The sequence below is a fragment of the Vipera ursinii genome (assembly GCF_947247035.1).
Source record: "Vipera ursinii genome assembly, chromosome: 2".
Taxonomy (NCBI): domain Eukaryota; kingdom Metazoa; phylum Chordata; class Lepidosauria; order Squamata; family Viperidae; genus Vipera; species Vipera ursinii.
The window spans coordinates 244,706,945-244,725,815 of NC_139513.1; the positions used below are offsets into that span (position 1 = coordinate 244,706,945).

At 40.3% G+C, this 18,871-nt stretch overlaps 1 protein-coding gene across 3 annotated transcripts in view; it reads right to left on the reverse strand.

The window, feature by feature from the left end:
• Positions 1 to 18,871, reverse strand: part of COMMD10 (COMM domain containing 10) — a 79,206-nt gene that overhangs the window by 36,425 nt on the left and 23,910 nt on the right. For 2 of the 3 annotated variants that reach the window (XM_083356268.1, XM_083356267.1), the window contains exon 5: positions 18,662 to 18,772. In XM_083356268.1, the coding sequence (XP_083212394.1) occupies positions 18,662 to 18,772 (111 nt within the window). Of the gene's footprint in view, positions 1 to 16,219; positions 16,297 to 18,661; positions 18,773 to 18,871 lie in introns of those variants that run through there. The other variant, XM_083356269.1, reaches the window with a different exon arrangement.

Consider the following 18,871-nt stretch of genomic DNA (forward strand, 5'->3'; position numbering starts at 1 on the left):
GTATTCATTTTGAAAAAGATCAAGATACTGTAAGTGTGATTTTCACTATTATCATTAAAGTTAAGAATAATACCTATATTGTGGATCTCCCAAATACTTCCTCACCCCCTAAGACACCCCTTGCTCCATTTAATGACCCATATGCTCATTTATCAGGGAGAACTGGGGCAGGGGTCACTAAATGAAGCTGTTCTGCTTAATGGCATGCAACCCCAATGGGCAGACTCCATTAAGGTTTTTATAATGCAAGCAATCAAAGAAAACAAATTTCGCAGAAGAAGCAATGAGACACAAATATATCCTCATAGGGTTCAACAGGCTTTCTGGCCTACCATGGGTTTACAAAATATATACTTTTCCCCACAGACCTCTGTTGCAAAAATTCTAGACTTACCTTTACTATCTTATCCTCTGAATTCATTAGAGTGGATTGGGCTGGATTGCCCACATTCTTCTTATGCTATATCATTTAACATGTTTTTCTCCTATTTCTACCAGAACACTATTTTTGAGAATGTTTTAAACAAGATGAAATACTATCAGATCAACTTTAATTCTCATGCCATTCACATATGAGCTAAATCAAAAGAGAATGCCCTGATAGTGATGTTTTAACCATCTCTGTTTAAACTATAATGAGCCACACATTATAGTTTTCCATCCTAAGTTATTTTATTTTCTTATTTCCCAAGTTAAACATCATGCTGTTTAGATTACCCGTCCTGCTGATGAAAAATGTAAGAAACTGCTGCTGTAGAAAATGTGGTTATGCATGAGGATATATTAGTCCATATTAATCAGTATGAAAAAAGAAAACAAAAGTTCATGTAAATGCTATCTGCTGCGGATTGGAGAAAATACTGAATTCATTTATCGCTGTTGACATGAGTATAATAAATTCATGTACAACTTACACAGAGAACAGAACACAGTTTGTGAGTCTTGAAGCCAGAACATCCACCTAATGAAAAAGGTAAGTGAAATAGAAAAGTTTTGAAATGGTACAAGAAATAAGAGAGTGTTTCTAGCAATGTATAAATTCTAGACTACAAAAAGTATATTCTTCGTGTATGTGGATTTTACTCAGAATGCAAAGTGTTTGACCTGATGCATCAGCAACCATTTTAATGTTTGGGTCAGAAATTCTCAAACTAGCAACTACTGAGAATTTTGCTGTTCATTTTATCTCTATAAATCACAATGCAATATAAATTGCTGAGGATTTGAGAGTGCATTATTAAGAACCAGAGCTTTAAGAGAAAATATACATCATATTAAATCCACCATGAGAAGCGTCTGCAGTTTCTTTGTTTTTTGGGAAGAAATTATGATAAATGCTAGCCTGAAAGGAATAATCTTTGGTGCAATCAGATAGAGTGTGTATGTGTTGGTAGAGGGACAAGAAATAGTTACTGTGCACTGATATAGTGCTTTTATGATATCCAGATTGAATATCTAAATAATTAAAACAACAAATTGTTTTCATTAGAAACATAAGATTAATAGAACATTTGACAAATATTTCTGCAGAAATCAATGCTCATCATTGCAGTTAATGAGGTTTTCTCCTAGTTGTTGTAAATATCATATATACTGAACCATTAAACAACTCACTTAAAATTCTTAAAATTTCTTTTCCTTACAACATTCTCCTATTATACACATTTTTGTATAATATTTTTGAAAAAAAGTATTACTTCAAAGAAGATGCCTGCGAATGCCAGTAATTATATGCTTGTTGTAAGACATGGATTATAATATTTCATTTGAAAAGAAACCCATGCTAGATTTCTGTTATTCTTAAATTCTAGTCATCAAACTAAGATGTCATGTTAATAAGAAAAATCTGTTAATTTATCTGGAATAAGACTTTCAATTGGACAGAAAAATAAACTATTTCAAACAAAAAGAATGGAATATTCTAAACAGGGCCATAACATGGTACATGTGTGTTTGTGTATTTTTTAAATTTAATGTGATATATAAATCCTGCTTCATTCTTGGGGTGGATTCAGATACAATGCTAAACTAAGCATAAACAAATCACTTGGTGGTTTAGGATTATATCCATATCAAGCTCACAAAGGTCATGTAACAGCAATTGGAGAAAAGCAGAATGGATACATAGATAATATTCTAAGATCTGCATATCCCAGGGCAAAAGACCAAATATTTTGTTTGTTTCAAATTTATAATTTTCTTCAACAAATCTAATAGCATGCTGCAATGTGGGATTGGCCTATTTTATCTAACTGTTATACTGTTGTTTTTAATTACCCTTTTAATTAATTTACTTTAATTTTCTTCAATACTTAGAAACCAACTATAAGCTCCAATGATTGATACAATATATTTCTGTAGCACTTGCATGTAAAGCCTTACAAATATATTTTTATTATTTTTTAAGATATAAGACATGGGGGGAAATTTTCTTTGTATCTTTACAAAAGTGACAAGAAACTGTATAAAGGAAAGAAATATGAAATTATTTTACTTGTTTGAAATTAATATATATATTCTACTATTTCTGATAACTCTTAATGGACTTTTGCTGAATAACACTAAATGATGAGCCTTTCTTATTTGTTAATAGATAAAGTATGAGATATGGAATAAAAAGATTTCTGGTTGAAACATTAGAGAAGGTGTTAAGTTATTGAAAATGTTTGTACTTGTCTTTTTATATATTTTTCTCCTTTCCCCTTTTTCTTTTTCTCTCTGCATTTTTTACTTTTTCTTCCTTTACATATTTCTCATTTTGTATTAATTTTATGTATTGTATTTTTAAACTTGAAGAAATATTATTATACAAAATAGAGCCTCATAAATGTTATCTAAATATTGAAATAAGTAAATAAGGCCATCCAATCAGAACCTCACTGTAACTACTTTTAAAAGTACTGCACTAAATAATAATAATATCTTTACTGTCTTACATAAGATCAATATAGAAGATGTTGTCAGGCTTCCATATCACAGGCATCCTTACAGAGAAAAATTCCCTTTGGGCCTGCTTTGTTAAGAAGCAGGAGAGACAGCGAGTTAAACAGCTTAACTTTTATTCCGAACCAGGCAAACAACATAAGAACATGGCTCTTATTTATACTGGCAGCTGTCAGAAGGTTAGCCAATCAGGGCTGAGCCGGTTCCCGCGCCATTCGTCTCCTCCAATCGGAGCCGGCAGATTTTGACAGCTCGGAGCTGTCAGTGGAGGCGCGTGCAGAACTGTCAGTCGGTTGCGCCTGCGTAGTTCTGTCCGGCAGCTTTTGACAGCTGTCAAAAGCTGCCGCGGCTTTTACCTCAGCCCTGTTATTCTCTATAATACCTAACAATGTAAATAATGAATACATAACAATGTGCATTAAGTGAATACATAACACCCCTTACCCCTCCCTCTGATTGTGTTGATTTTTCCCCCACTGTTTCTTTTTTGGGTTTCCCCATTCGAAGTCTTGTAAGTAGGCGGGGGGTCTTTTTATCCTTTCGGAGCGCCGGGGGGTCGTCTCAGCTGGTTGTTCCTTTTCCCCAGGCAACTCGAAGACTGGTTCAGGGGTCAAGGGGCATGGTTCCGTCGTTTCAGCGTCGTTTGGAGTGGGGTCTTGAAGTGGTACATTCTGATCGGGGGGGTTGCGGCGTGAAAGTGTTTGCGGTGGGGCTTCTGCCTGCATTTCATCGTTCCCCCTTTCCCCCATATTTTGCGGGCTGCGCCTTCGGAGTTGGTCGATGTGCCTGCGGATGTGGGAATTGTGTCCTATGTCTATGATGTATGATAGGGGGCCCGTTTGTTCAATGACCACCCCTTGTGTCCATTTGTTTCCCCCCCCCCCCGTAGTTCCTTGCCCAGACAGCTTGCCCTGTGCTGAGAGTTCTATGCTGGAGGGGTAGTTCTGGGTCTGGAGGGGATCTGTCAGGATGTAGACGGTCTAGTCTGGTAGTTAATCTTTTGCCCCAGCGAAGCTTTGCTGGAGACTTTCCAGTAGTTGTGCATGGGGTGGTTTGTTGTGATAAAAGGAATTGAGCCAGTCTTCGGTGCCAGTTGCCGGAGATGATTTTCCGCAGTGCCTCTTTGGTTGATTTCACCATCACCTCTGCCAAGCTGTTCGTGGATGGGTGAAATGGAGCTGTGGTGGTGTGCCTAATAGAGTTCGCCGTTGTGAAACTCTGGAATTCGTAGGAAGTAAATTGGGGGCCGTTATCGGAAACTATAACATCTGGAAGCCCATGTGTTGCGAACAACCCCCTTAAAACTTGTATTGTGGCTGTTGAAGTTGTGCTAGTCACTGGTGCCACCTCTAGCCATCTCGAATAGCTATCCACGACTATTAAGAATGATTGTCCCTGGAATGGACCTGCATAATCTATGTGGATACGAGACCAGGGTGTCTTTGTAGTTTCCCATCTGTGTATGGGAGCCTGTGGCTGGGCGGCTCTAACAAGTTGGCAGGAATAGCAGCCGGCTACATGTGTTTCAATTTGCTTGTCTAATCCTGGCCACCAGACATAGCTTCTGGCCAGAGCCTTCATTTTCACGGTCCCCGGGTGACCTTCGTGGAGGCTCTCTAACACCTTGAGTCTGTGTTTGTCGGGTATGATTACCCTGCTGCCCCATAATAGACACCCCTGATGGGTGGATAATTCCTTTTGCTTTAAAATATAAGGTTGGAATTCTGGGTCTGGGGGTGTGCATTGCCAGCCAGACGTGACATAGCCTAAGACTCTGCCTAAAATTTTGTCTGCAGCAGTAGCTGCAGAGATGTCTTTAACAGATAATGGGCATTCTGGTAGGTCTGAGATAGCCAGTATCCTTCCAGCTGGTGCTGGGTCTGGGTCGACTATCAGTTGGGGCAGTCTGCTAAGGCCATCAGCATGGCCCATGGATTTCCCTGGCTTGTATTCTAAGTTGTATGAATAGGCTGACAGAAAGGTAGACTATCTCAGGATGTGGGGAGATAATATTTGTGGGGTTAGTTTGTTTACTGTAAAAAGTCCTAATAGGGGCTTATGGTCCGTAAAAATGGTAAAGGGTCGGCCGTATAGGTAGTCATGAAACTTTTTTACGCTAGCCACTATAGCTAAAGCCTCTTTGTCAATCTGAGCGTAATTACGCTCAGGTTTTGACAGCGTTCTGGAATAGAACGCTACAGGGGTCTGCGTTCTTTCCTTAGTTAAGTGGCTTAGGACCGCTCCGATGCCATAGGGGGAGGCATCACAAGCCAAACATAAGGGCAGCTGTTCGTTAAACAGGGCTACTGTTGCATTGCTGGTAAGTTTTTTAATAGATTAAAACTTTTATCATGCTCAGATGACCAGTTCCAGGGTTTGCCTTTATCTAATAGCCTGTGTAAGGGTTCAGCAATGGAGGCTTTATGAGGCAGGAAGGTATGATAAAAATTAACTAACCCTAGGAAGGCTTGAAGTTCTTGTTTATTTTTAGGGGTTGGTGCTGTTTTAATGGCTTTAATTTTTGTTTCAGTGGGGTGAATTCCCTTAGCATCAATTTTAAATCCTAAAAACTCTGTTGAAGGCACTCCGATGGAGCATTTGTCTCGTTTTAATTTGAGACCAGCCTCCCTGAATCTAAGGAGCACCTTTGTTAATTTGTCAGCTAGGTCTTTTTCTGATTCCCCTGCAATTAGGATGTCGTCAAAATATGGACAGACCCCGGGGATCCCTTTAAGTGTTTTTTCCATGATTTCTTGAAAGATCCCCGGGGCTGCAGAGATGCCGAATTGAAGGCGGTTAATTTTAAATGCTCCTTTGTGGGTGACGATTGTCTGAGCTAAGGCGGTGTCAGGGGTGACAGGCAGCTGTAAATACGCCTGCGCCAAGTCTAACTTGGCAAAAATGGCGCCTGACTTAATGGCCGCGAGGATGTCTTTGACAGCCGGGACTGGGTAGGCATGTGCATTTAATGCGCGGTTGAGGGTCGCTTTATAATCGGCACATAATCTTATTTGGCCATTTGGCTTAATTGGGGTCACTATGGGTGTCTCCCACTCTGCCCCTTCTACTGGTTCTAGGACTCCTAAGTTAGTTAATCGGTCTAGCTCAGTTTCTATTTTTTCTCTCAAGGCGAAGGGAACTCTTCTTGCCTTGATTCTGACAGGCATTACATTAGGGTTTAGTTTAAGCGATACGGGCGGTCCCGTGTACTTCCCTAGCGAGCTGTCAAAGACGTCCGCGAATTGAAGGCAGACGGATTCTAAGTTTGACAGCTGAATGGCGTTGACGCCTGTCAACGCTATCCCTAGTGCCTCGAACCAGTCTAGTCCTAGCAGGCTGATTCTGTTTTCCTGGGTCACTAGTATAGGGAGGGATCCTTTAAATTGTTTGAACTCCACGGGGACGGAAGCCTTTCCCCGGAGTTTAATGGGCGTTTTCTGAAAGTCAGCTAGGCGGAGTTTGGTGGGTCGAAGGGCGGGCCGTTTTCTACTTTGGTTACAAATGTCCCTGTAGGTTTGCCACAAAATGAGTGAGACGGAGGACCCAGAGTCCACTTCCATCTCACAGGGGATTCCATGAATCAGAACGTCCACCTTGACTTTGGGCTTAAGAGTGCTGTGGACTGTGTATTCCCCCGCCCTTCCCCTCACATTAAGCACTAGGGGTTTGGAGCTGTGCCTGGCTCTGGGTGTGTGTTGGCTCATACCTGCGGGTGTCACCTCCAGTTCATGCAGATTTTCTCGGCTCCGGCTGCGGCACACGGCTTTGAGGTGACCTGTCTTTCCGCACCCATGGCATTTGGCACTGTGGAACCGGCACGTTGCTGTCGGGTGGCTTCCGCCACAGCTGGCACACTTAGCCCTGTTTGGCTGGAAGTTAGCGCCCCTCTGATTGTTGGCAGGCCCCCCTCTGTAGTTGCGTTGCAGCCTGAGCTTTTCGAACCGCCGCTGTACCGCATCGATGTCCATGGAGACGTCGTCATCTTTGGGACCGCTGAACCCGCCGTCCTCCTGGTGCACGGACCCACTGGGCCCGCTGTCAGGTGAAAGTCGGTTGTCACCGTGGCAGTCCTCGTATGCAATGACTTCCCTCGCCACATCGGTCATTGTCATTTCTGGCTTGGCGATCAGCTTCTTCCTCAGCCGCTCGTCTTTGAGCCCTATGACGATCTGGTCCCGGATTCGGTCTTCTAAGTCCGGGAACCGACACCGTCGTGCGGCGTGTCTGACCCGGGTTATGAAGTCATTTGCTGGCTCGTCAGGAAGCTGAAGTTTTCGGGCGAAATTTACTCTCCAGAAGAGTTCTGACTTGATGGGCATGAAGTATTTGCTCAGCCCCTCGGTAAGATCGGCGTAGGAGATAGTGGCGATCGGTTCAGGAGTGAAGATTCCCACAGCGGCATCATAGACAGCGGGCCCGCTGAGCCAGAGGAGGGCGGCTGCCATGGCCCGGTCGTCCGTAATCTTCTTTTCCACCAGGTATCCTTCTACCTGGCCCAGATGAGATTCCCAGCCTTCTGGGTGGCGGGTATTGAACTCTCGAATGTGGCCATGGTTCGTTATGCTGTCTGTAAACCGTGGGTGCAGCTGCTTGCGTTGAATGGAAGTTCGGCTTCCGAGTGACTTCAGCGAGTGACTAGCTCGGGCTAAGGGAAAAAATCTCTTCTCCCCTTAGGTAGTGACTTCAGCTTAGGCAAGCAGGCATCCCATCCTCGTCGCCAGTGCTTTGTTAAGAAACAGGCGAGACAGCGAGTTAAACGGCTTAACTTTTATTCCGAACCAGGCAAACAACATAAGAACATGGCTCTTATTTATACTGGCAGCTGTCAGTAGGTTAGCCAATCAGGGCTGAGCCAGTTCCCGCGCCATTCGTCTCCTCCAATCGGAGCCGGCAGCTTTTGACAGCTCGGAGCTGTCAGTGGAGGCGCATGCAGAACTGTCAGTCGGTTGCGCCTGCGTAGTTCTGTCCGGCAGCTTTTGACAGCTGTCAAAAGCTGCCGCGGCTTTTACCTCAGCCCTGTTATTCTCTATAATACCTAACAATGTAAATAATGAATACATAACAATGTGCATTAAGTGAATACATAACAGGGCCTATATCCCTTTTATTTCTCATTGGGAACATAAGTCTTCCCCTTTGTGTTCACAACACAAGCCAGGTAGATTCATCTTGAAATTCTGGTTTAGCTTGAGATGGCAATGTACAACTGAGTTCCATTAACGTTTTGATGAAACTTTATCCCAAATCTCCTCAGCTGCTTCATATAGATATTAAGCAGAAAAGGGTAAATTGCTAAGCTTCACCACTCGTTCCCTATCACTACTAACATGAACCATCATAGTAGGAATGGAAGAACTACAAAATGGTGCCTCCCCAGTTTCAGTGGGCGGTTTGAGAAGGAAACTATGGTAGAGGTACTACTTGCTTAAGGGCTCTTGACGTTCTGACCAAATTACAGGCATGCAACTTTAAAACAAGTTGAGAGTATTCTTTCTCCCTATTCTTCAGTTACGTATCAATAAAAAGGTACTGCTTTCCATAATACTGCCAGATAATAATTAGGAATATGCAAAGTTCTACCTGTCGATGAAAAATCCATGGCTAATAGTATGCAATGGAAGAATGGATTTGCTGTTAAACGTAATACTGAAAATATCTGAAGATATGTTTTTTTGGGGGGGCTTATTTGTAGCAACAGTAGCAGTATTACAATATTACAAACATAAAGCCAACATTTTTGTAAAAATAGCTCATCCGCTGGGAAGATCAAAGCTATTTATTTCTTCTTTCTGAGCTTTTACTTTGTGTGCAAAAAAAAACCCTTCTATATACTGTGAGAGTAAAAGAAAAGATAAAGCTGGGAACTGCAAAGTGTTAAAGGGATGCTTAAAAATGTTCCTGTTTTGGTAAAACATCATTGTCAGATTCTAGCCAGAGTTCTTTTGAACCAAGTCTGACAGCCCAAAGTTGGATGGCTACATTGGAGATCCAATGCCAATTCTCTAGCTTTAAGTACCTTCAAGCCAACACTCATCTCAATGGGTGGGGGAGTTTGTTTAGCCCTTAGCTCTTCTTGCACCTGCGCTTTACTTTCATCATTCTTGAACAGTAACAAGGATTAAAGGTGTGATTCATTTCACCTTATTGCCTTTAACTGGACAACTGCTAAGCAAACACAAGTAACATTTTGTACTTGTGCTGGTATAAATGCCTCCAGTTTCTCCAGATTCAGTCTGTTTATTGGCCAAGAAAAGGACATATGGAATAATGCTGAATCACTTACCTCATGTCTCTCTAGGAGCAACAACATAACCTCTATATGCAGAATCCATGTGAGTAAAGTAGCCCAGTATGTAATAGACAAAATCCAATCTATCTATTCAGCTGGATATCAATCCTTTTCCTTATGAGACTACAGTTTTCATCTGGGAACAGATTTTTTTTGGCACTTTATTTCTCTTCCTCCCCACATTGTCCCTTGTGTTCTCCAGATCTACTCTGAAGGGAATTCTAGATTTCTAGATTTCAATATTATTTTGGAAGGATAAGGCAATTGGGAAGGCTTACATAATAGGCAAATGGATTTGCCAACAGTGGATATTTCACAAGTACTGTAGATACCCAAGGACACACTTATAACAGTATATGAGGTCCGTATTTTGACAGAAATGAATTAAAGAAATTACAAAGAACCACCTATATAATCTTATATTGTCAACCCCACTGATTTGGACAATATCCTACCTAATAATGGCTCCTGTATTTTCTAAAAATTCATAATGCATGAAACTGTAATTAGGCTGGCTTTCTTAAAAGAAACAAAAAAGCCAATTAGCTTCTAAAGTGGGTAGAGAAAACACAGGAGGAAATAATTATTTTCATTGCTACATGGGCTCAGCCTAAAAACTAGCTGCCATTAGATATAGTGAAGGTGGGATGAAATAGTTCAAAAGGCAGCATATTGAAAAAAATGTTTATACAAAGACTCACCATAACTCTTAGTAAGTGATAGAAGCAAGATAAAAAGGAATTACAAACTTAGGAAAACGTAATTCTCATTTAAAATATAATTGTCATGTTTCTTATCAATTCAGTTAGTGTTCATTCTTAATTAGGAATATTATATTTGAAATAGTTTTTGACTAACTAAAAATGAAATATTTTTGTCAGTAGAGAAAATGAACTTACAGCAACCTCCCACCAAAAGAATCACTGATTATAAAATGTGTTTTTAAAAGTAAGCTATTTGAGCAAAATATTAATTTTCATTTCTGGTAAATATGATTATTTAGATTTTATCAGGCAGTAACTAAAAAAGCACTGACCAAACATACTGCTTCTTTGTATTTGCACTGTAATTTTATCTGACTTTATTTGAATCAAAACCATCAAGAAGACTATATAAGATAATTAGCTGATCTTTAATGAGTTGTTCATTCTGCATTGCAATGCTCTACCTCAGGGGTGTCAAACTGGCAGCCCACGGGCTAGATGCGTCACATGCAGGTCACGCCCACCCCAACTCCACAAAGGAAAAAAAACATTGCGATATGTCATGATACGTCAGGTGATATAATCAAGTTTGACACCGAGCGCTCTATCTAGTAACACATTGTTACTCTCTTATCATTCAGATAAAGGAATCCTGTACTAATTCCACTGAAATAAATCAAATTACCCAGCATAATAGATTTAACCATCTGGTACATATTATCAAGTATAAATAAAGGCAGTCAGATCAATGAGATCCATGAAATGGTGCTAGTGTTGTAACTATTGTTGTCCTCAACCGCCTCTCCATGTATATTTATTACTATTTTGGGTCACTACTGATTACAATTAACTACTATAATATATATATCTAAGCCACATGTTTACAACAGAGATATTGGGAGAAAAGCAAAAAACCTGGTAAGATTTTGGCTAATTGCTTAAAACAAAAAAAATTATAGGGCAATGATTCAATTATATATTTCCTTATTAGAAATGAAATGTATAAAGCTCCAGTGGAATAAACAGGCCTTTAAAATTTTTGACTAAAACTTGAGTTTTTAACTTCAACTAACCACCCAGATTTAAGAGACGGGCAGCCATAACTGGAGTACATCCCTTTTTGTAGCAGATATTTACTACTTTTCACATTTTCTGAAGAAATGAAGTGAACCCAATAGAAGAGATTATCTGCTGAGCTTGGGTGTTTGCTTGCAGAGATTTCATTACCAATTAGGCACAGTAATTGCAGTGTACTGAGGTTACCTAGTTCAATAATGAAATGTCAACAGAACCCAACAGAATTGAAATGAGGTTAGGGCAAAAGAAAACTGTACTTTAATGCTAAATTTAATTTGGTCAAGTTTTTCATTTAAAAACATGTTTTCATTGTTCAATATGGTTGAAATACAAAAATGCCATGATGTTAAGGCTTTGGAATCAAGGAAGGAATAACATCACTGTTAGACATCCACTGTCACTGTTGCATTACAGCAGGGGTGTCAAACTTGCAACGTCACATAACATATCCCGACATATCGTAACTTTTTTTCTATTGCCAGTAATGGGGTAGGCGTGGTTTCGCCATGACGCATCAGGCCTGCAGGCCGGCAGTTTGACACCCGTGCATTACAGCATGGTCCAACAACTGTGAAACAGGCTCTTTCAGTTATTTTGAAACTGTTTTGACCTTGAAACATTTCCACAGTAATTGAACTAGGACAAACTGTTTCACTCTCAAAATTTAGTTCCAAACTAAAAAAATAGTGTTTTGTAACTTGAAGTGTATACAAATTGTTTGCACATGTCTATTACCAAATTGTTCCTATGTTGGCTAAAATAAAATTTTGTTTCATAACATAAAAAAATGTTACTAAAATCATGTCCGTTTACTTTAAATCTGACACAGAGATTCCAAATAAACATGTCTAGAATTGAACTGCAAGGATTACTTGTGAATTAAAAGCAATACTTTTACATTAAAGATAAAGAAATATAAAAAAATAGAAACTATGCAAATGAAAACAATAATTTTGAACATACTGTAGAAAACTGATTATTTATTCTTCTATTTATTTGCTCTACATCCTGGCTTGCTGCTCTGGAAAACCTTATAGTGACTTAGTTTGTCTTCTGTTTAAAATTCTTCCCACAAATAAAGACTCCTGTACTGTCACTATTTAATATAATTTTCAGAAAACTAAATTATATTTTGTCATTAAGATGATTTCATGAAAGCATCTTGGGGAAAGGTAGATTAAATACAAAACAGAGCATTTTATCATGATTATTTCTACCAGAAGGTATTAGATCTGAATTTATCAAAATTGCTATTCATCATTTCATCAGTGATAGTTTTATAGTTTAAATTTTACATGGATTCTGGCCTTGACACAAATATAATAATACTGATAATATTAAGCTCCAGATAAGTTGGAATAAACTCCTAGAGAGGATCACGCTAGCAAAGAACTGCAGTCCAATACATCTGAAAGGCACAAATTATTAATTATTATTATTGTATTAGCATTAATCAACTAGTCCACACAGTTCAGTTCTTTCATAATTCAGCTCAAACAGTCAATTTGTGGTTTTTTCCCCCCAAAATAAATAAATTTAAAACTTGATCATTTTTTTCCACTAATGGAGTACCGTATTTTCCGGCGTATAAGACGACCCGGCGTATAAGACGACCCCTGACTTTTAAGAAGATTTTCAAGGTTTTTCGTCTTATACACCGGAAAATACTTACATGCCAGTTGCCAAGTGTCCGACACAAGCCCGATTCAGCCCCGTCTGATGCAGATGGTGCAAAGCCTCCCTTTTGAAGCCCAAAGGGGCTTTTCCTTCCACCCACCCATTTGAGACCACATTTGCAGACGGAGCAGCCGTGTGTCTGGAGCCAAGCCCCACCCAGGAGGCAGTCAGCCAGCTGGGCTCGGAAGACGCGCTGGAGAGGCGGGCTTGGGGCGGCCATGCCGAGGCCGGCTGGCGAGGGCTGCTGCGTGGTCTGCGGGCGAGAGGGGCGCCAGGCCCGCCGGAAGTCCCTGGAAGTTCCTGGAACGGGCTGGCAGACACGCTCTTCCCCGGGCCACTGGAAGTCCCCGGAAGTTCCCCAAACTTGGAACGGCCTGGCGGCGGGCGGGTGCTCCCTCCCCGATCCGCCAGGGAGCGTCTCCCAAAGCCGTCGTGAAGGGAGCGGGAAGGCAGCCAGGGGCAGTGGGCCCCGACACGCGGAAATAGCGACCCTCGGCCGGCTCCCCCGAGATCCCCCCGACCCCGTCCGCTGAAGCCTGCTCTCCACAAGGGCGGGTGCCACTACGTTCTCAACCCCCCAAACCCGGCAGCGCTCCTTGATCTGCGGCCCCGCCTCCTCCGAAATACCAATGCGTTTGATTGGCTCGTCCCCTTCTCGAGGCGTTTTATATACGTAGCTCTTCCCGCCCGCCTCTAGCGGTGGCCAATCTGTCGGCCTGGTCGCTGGCGAGCTGGCCCGCGGCTAGGGCCAGGGCCCAGGAACAGGTAGCCGGGTGCGGGTGGGGGGAAGGAAAGCCAGGCACGGGCTTCTGCGGCTGGTTGCGAGGCCGGATGCGGGCGTCTGCCGGGAGAGATAGCGGGTAGCAGGGCACGCTCTGCTTATACTCAGATGCCGCTTGGGGGAGGGGGAGGGGCTTCCTGCGGCTCCCGGGGTCTGGTGTTTGCAAGGGGGAGGGGAAGGGGCTTAGAGGCTCTTGGGGATGGGAAGGGAGAGTCACGATGGAGGGGGGACTGGACTAAGGAGGCTTGAAGTTGCTTTGCAAGAATGGGGACGCTCGACTGATTTATGTTTTTTTCTGGCGTATAAGACGACCCGGCGTATAAGACGACCCCCCAACTTTTGAGAAGATTTTCAGGGGTTCAAAAGTCATCTTATATGCCGGAAAATACGGTATATCAAAAAGTAGCAAATTCCCATATGATGGTAAGCTTTATTATTTCTATTTTCAACCAATCTCATTTTAAATGAAAAAAAGCCAATTTTAGGAATTTAACTATGGGCCAGTTTGGTGTAATGGTTAAAACATCAAGCTAGAAACTGAGAAATCTATGAGTTCTAGTCCTGCCTTAGGTACAAAGCCAGCTGGATGATCTACAGCAGGTATGTCAAACTGCCGGCCCGCGGACTGGATTCATACCAAAACCGCATCCACCCCATTGCCAACAATGGGGGAAAAGTCACAATATGTTGCGCGATGTCACATGATGTCGCGGGTTTGACATGCTTGAGCTAGGGCAATCACTTTCTCTCACCTCTAAGAAGCAGGAAATGGTAAAGCACTTCCAAAATCTTGCCAAGAAAACTGCAGGCAGTCACCCAGGATCAAAACTGACTTAAAGTCCCCCATTCCCCCACCAAAAAAAAAAGAGCAAAGGGAATCAATACCCCTATAGTTAGTTTCTGCTCTTGTGGTCACTCTGTGAAGTGGAACACCATGTGAGTCAAGCTACCATGGAGTTAGTTTCCTCATTTGGATCCATTAATTATTATCAATAGAGCCAAGATAAATTATAACTATTCAAATTCACATTTCTTAAATAGGGAGATTATTGACATGTGAGCCATGAAGGGACAATGTTGGATTTTAAAATTATTATTATTATACCTCTGAGGAGAAATCTCTGGTATCAGACTATTCTGTTTAGTAGTGGCTCACTAATGGAACAGAAAACACACAAATATACATACTGTAAACTGCAACCATCACATCTCAAAAATGCTGCTCCATTGATGGGGTTTAACAAAAGAGATAAGTGTTGCTCATTATTTGCCTTTGCAAAAACATTTTCAAAGGATTGAGGTATTTTAGGATGAGCAATATCTTATCCATCCTAACTTGGAAATATGGAGGCCAAAAAGGCATAGTACAAAGATTTAGAGTGCTCACTGTCTTTGCCTGATGCAGGGTCCTTCCTTTCGTTCCCATCCAGCAATAATAATCTAAAATGATTTTATTAGATTAACTATGACAGATTTTTTAAAAGAAGAAATCTAAGCTAATAAAAATTTGTAGATTTGCAATCTCTTGATATTCTTTCAGTTAGAGAGTTTATTCATTTTACAAATATAATTCAGACACTAAAATGTTTTTTGCCTTTCAGATATTAATTTTAAATATCTCTTGAAGTATTTATTATGTTTCAAATACAAATAAAAATTAAACAAATATTTACTATTTTAATTTCATGTAAAGACATTAGATCTGAATACTAGCCACTGTCCTATTATATGCAGATTAGAAACGTAAATACAGTTTCCCTCAGCTACTTAAATCCATAATTGAGTCAATATTATTGGGGGGGGGAGAAACACACCCAAACCATCAAAGAAACTTTAAAGAGCTCTATCGCCCTCTAGTGAGCCAATGCAATGAATTTAAGTCAAGGAGTATTGAAACAAAAGTTACTACGGTATTAGTAAACCCATGCATTTTAGAATTTATAAATAATATATCCCTGAGGTAGAATTAATCTTAATTACAGAAAGATAAACGTATCTAAGAACATATGAAAACAAGTTGTGTATGGTCCATAAAAGCAAGAATTAAATCAAAGCAAGAATTTATTTCCAAAGGGAATCATCTCTTCATTCCAAGAAGCAATATACTTTTATAAAAAGCTTTCTATTTAGGATGTTTATACTTCCCAATATAAAGTAACTCATCATTTCTAAAAATTGGTATTTGCAGAGTCCCTTTAAAGTAGCCATTAAGTGAATACAAATTAAGAGGTTCTATTTGCTTATCATCAGCCTCTGTGTCAATAAGGCATAAGTGAGCTAAGCAAAGCCACAGCCAATAATGCAAAGACCATCTTTTGGTCCAATGGTGCATAATGGAAAAATCTGCTTTAGGGCTTTTTCTTCCTTGGAGACCAAAGTTGCTACCACTGTCCATTTATCTTAAGATTTTGAGCGAACCTATTCCCATAGTACAAATTAGTAAAAAAAAAATCTTTTCCACTTAATACAATGTTTCCATTTGCATAATTTCTCTACCATCCCAGCCTTTTGATTCTGGACGTATAAATCTCAACAAGCAATCTCAAAATCAAATTATTTATTTAATCAATCACAATAATAAATACAGCTATTCACCTTCAGTATTACCCCTTCAGTCAGGAGTTAAGGATATGCACTAACAGCTATTGCTGTGTTTGATTTCTTTCTATGTGTCATTAATCTTTAGTACCTGCACAGTTGCATCATGCCATTTGTTATCAGATTCTTAGCCCACAGATGTTTTGAATCCACAGATGTTTTAGGTGTTCAAGTTACAATGGTAGCTACATATAAGTGCAATTTCTTCCAAGCTATGAGGAAAAACCCTTGAGGTTACAATGTAAGTAAGAAGGTACATGTAGAGCTGTTCTTTGTAACTTCCAATAAGCTTCGTAACACAATTGTTCATTTCTTCAAATAAACGGTATAGGGAACATTAAGCCATCGATCCACTATTGGCAGAAGTTTCTGTCTGCCGCAGGCATAATCTAAAATGATTTCACTTACAAAGCTTTTAAAAATTTGGATTATATGTAACACTTTGATACTGATTCACTCCTAGATTCTTCCATTACCTTTAAGTTCAACTATAGTCATACCATTATTATAATGGTAAGATTCTTGATTTAGCTGTGTGCCAAGTTCAAATAGGTAAATATGGAGCAGGTGTTGTTGCCAATTCCTCTATATCAGCTAATTCTGCTGATTGCCAGGAGTTCGATTTTGACCAGCTGAAGGTTGACTCATCCTATCATCCTTCCAAGGTCAGTAAAATGAGGACCCAGATTGTTGGGAGCAATATGCTGATTCTGTAAACCGCTTAGAGAGGGACTGTAAAGCACTATAAAGTGGTACATAAGTGTAAGTGCTATTGTTATTGCTACATCTGCAGATTTTTTTTGCCTAAACATCCATCAACATTTAAATCAAATTGCTTTCCTAAAGCACTGAACTCAACTTTCAATATTTAGGGTGGAATAGGTACAAAATAACCTTCATTATTTTATATAATTTTACTAATATCCTGAACAGTTGTTGCCTGCTCTTTAAAAAGAAGGGATGAAATTGGGGGAAAATGTATAATAAAATCCATCTTTACGACGACAAGATTAATTGTGGGCTCTTTCATACATCAATGTTTCCATCCCCAATCTGTCAAAAAATCTGAAACTGATCCACAATCATCCTCAGTTCTGCTGACCTCAGATCATCCAAAACATAAAAGAGAATAAGATGAGCTTGTTAACATTCACATATTAATAAAGGTAAAGGTAAAAGTTCCCCTGCACATGCGTGCTAGTCGTTTCCAACTCTAGGGGCTGGTGCTGATCTCCGTTTCAAAGCTGAAGAGCCAGAGCTTGTCTGAGGACGTCTCCGTGACTAGACGCCAAAGGCGCACAGAACGCTGTTACCTTCCCACCGTCATGGTCCCTATTTTTCTACTTGCATTTTTACGTGCTTTCAAACTGCTAGGTTGGCAGAAGCTGGGACGAGTAACAGACGCTCACTCTGTTACGCGGCACTCGGGATTCGACCCGCCAAACTGCCGACCATCTGATCGACAAGTTCAGAGTCCTAACCTACTGAGCCACAGTGTCCCTTCACATATTAATAAGTGAATGCAAACAAATGTTTTTCTACCCACAATCCTCATTTCTACTCTACATAAAAGGCAAATCAATTCCTAGTAGTATATATGGTTTCCATTATATATTTGTCTAGTAGTATAAAAAAAGTTAGCGGAGGGGAAAGTTTTAAAATTGCCCAGGCATGATTCCATTGTATTTAAAAACTCCAAAGAATTGTAAAAGTAAAATAAAAAACCAGTATGTCAGCAATTTCGTTAATAAATATAATCAAAGTTGTAACACCATATGCTGGCATGCCAGGTAAGCATGGGTATAAATTCCTCAATAAATAATTAAATACAGTTTTGCATGTTGCTAAGGTGGCAAAACAATGGATAATAGACCAGTTTCCGGAACAAGACACTGAACCTCAATGTGGTAGGGAGTTAAAAGAGAGGAGCTAATGAGTAGCTTAAGTCCAGGGGCATGGAGACAAAATGAAAGAAAAGTTCTACCAATGAGAAAAAAGACCGCACAAAATTCTACAAAGAAACACTTCAAAAGACCACCTTTGTTATAATTACCAATGAACCAGAAATAAATCATCTTAGCTTCCCAAAACAAACCAACACTATAAGATTAGACCAAAATAGTGTAAATCTTTTGTTTAGAAGTAGCCTTAGCTGTCTGTAACTCAATGGCCTATTTAAATTTACACCTTGCTTCTAATTCCTGAAGTATAAAGACTGACTTAGGATTGCCCACAACTGCCTATAACTGTTGCCACATACCTATGCTGCGAAGAGGTTGTTGGTTAAGCATAAGTTGCAGGTGACCACAGAACAGGCTGATGCAAACACCTCCCAAATCCCAACTGCACATTGTGCAGAGGTGTGCATCTTACATGCCGATTGGTCGATCCAACTTCCTGTTCTGGGCTTTGCTGTTTGAGTGGCCCTGGCCCTGGCCAGAATGTTAAAATTCACAGGTGTACGAATGCAACAATTATGGAACCATCTATGGACTGATGCAGCGCTAGAGAAGTCTGCTCAATCCTTAATTCATTCATTATCTGCAAAGCTGCCAGAACACTAATGAAAAAAAAGTGACATATTGCTCTTACCTTTGAATCTTCACTGCTGACTCCAAGTTCTAATACAGCTTGAGGAGATTTTTGTTTTGCCTGCATGGACTGAGCCATCTGAAGGTTGAGTTGCCATCCGACTGTCTCAAGCTACAAAACACAACATCATGCTGATTACTAGTGTGGTAAATAAAAGAAGACAGTATTTTTCCCCCCAATACTGCTTAGGAACAATTGTTAGTCAATATG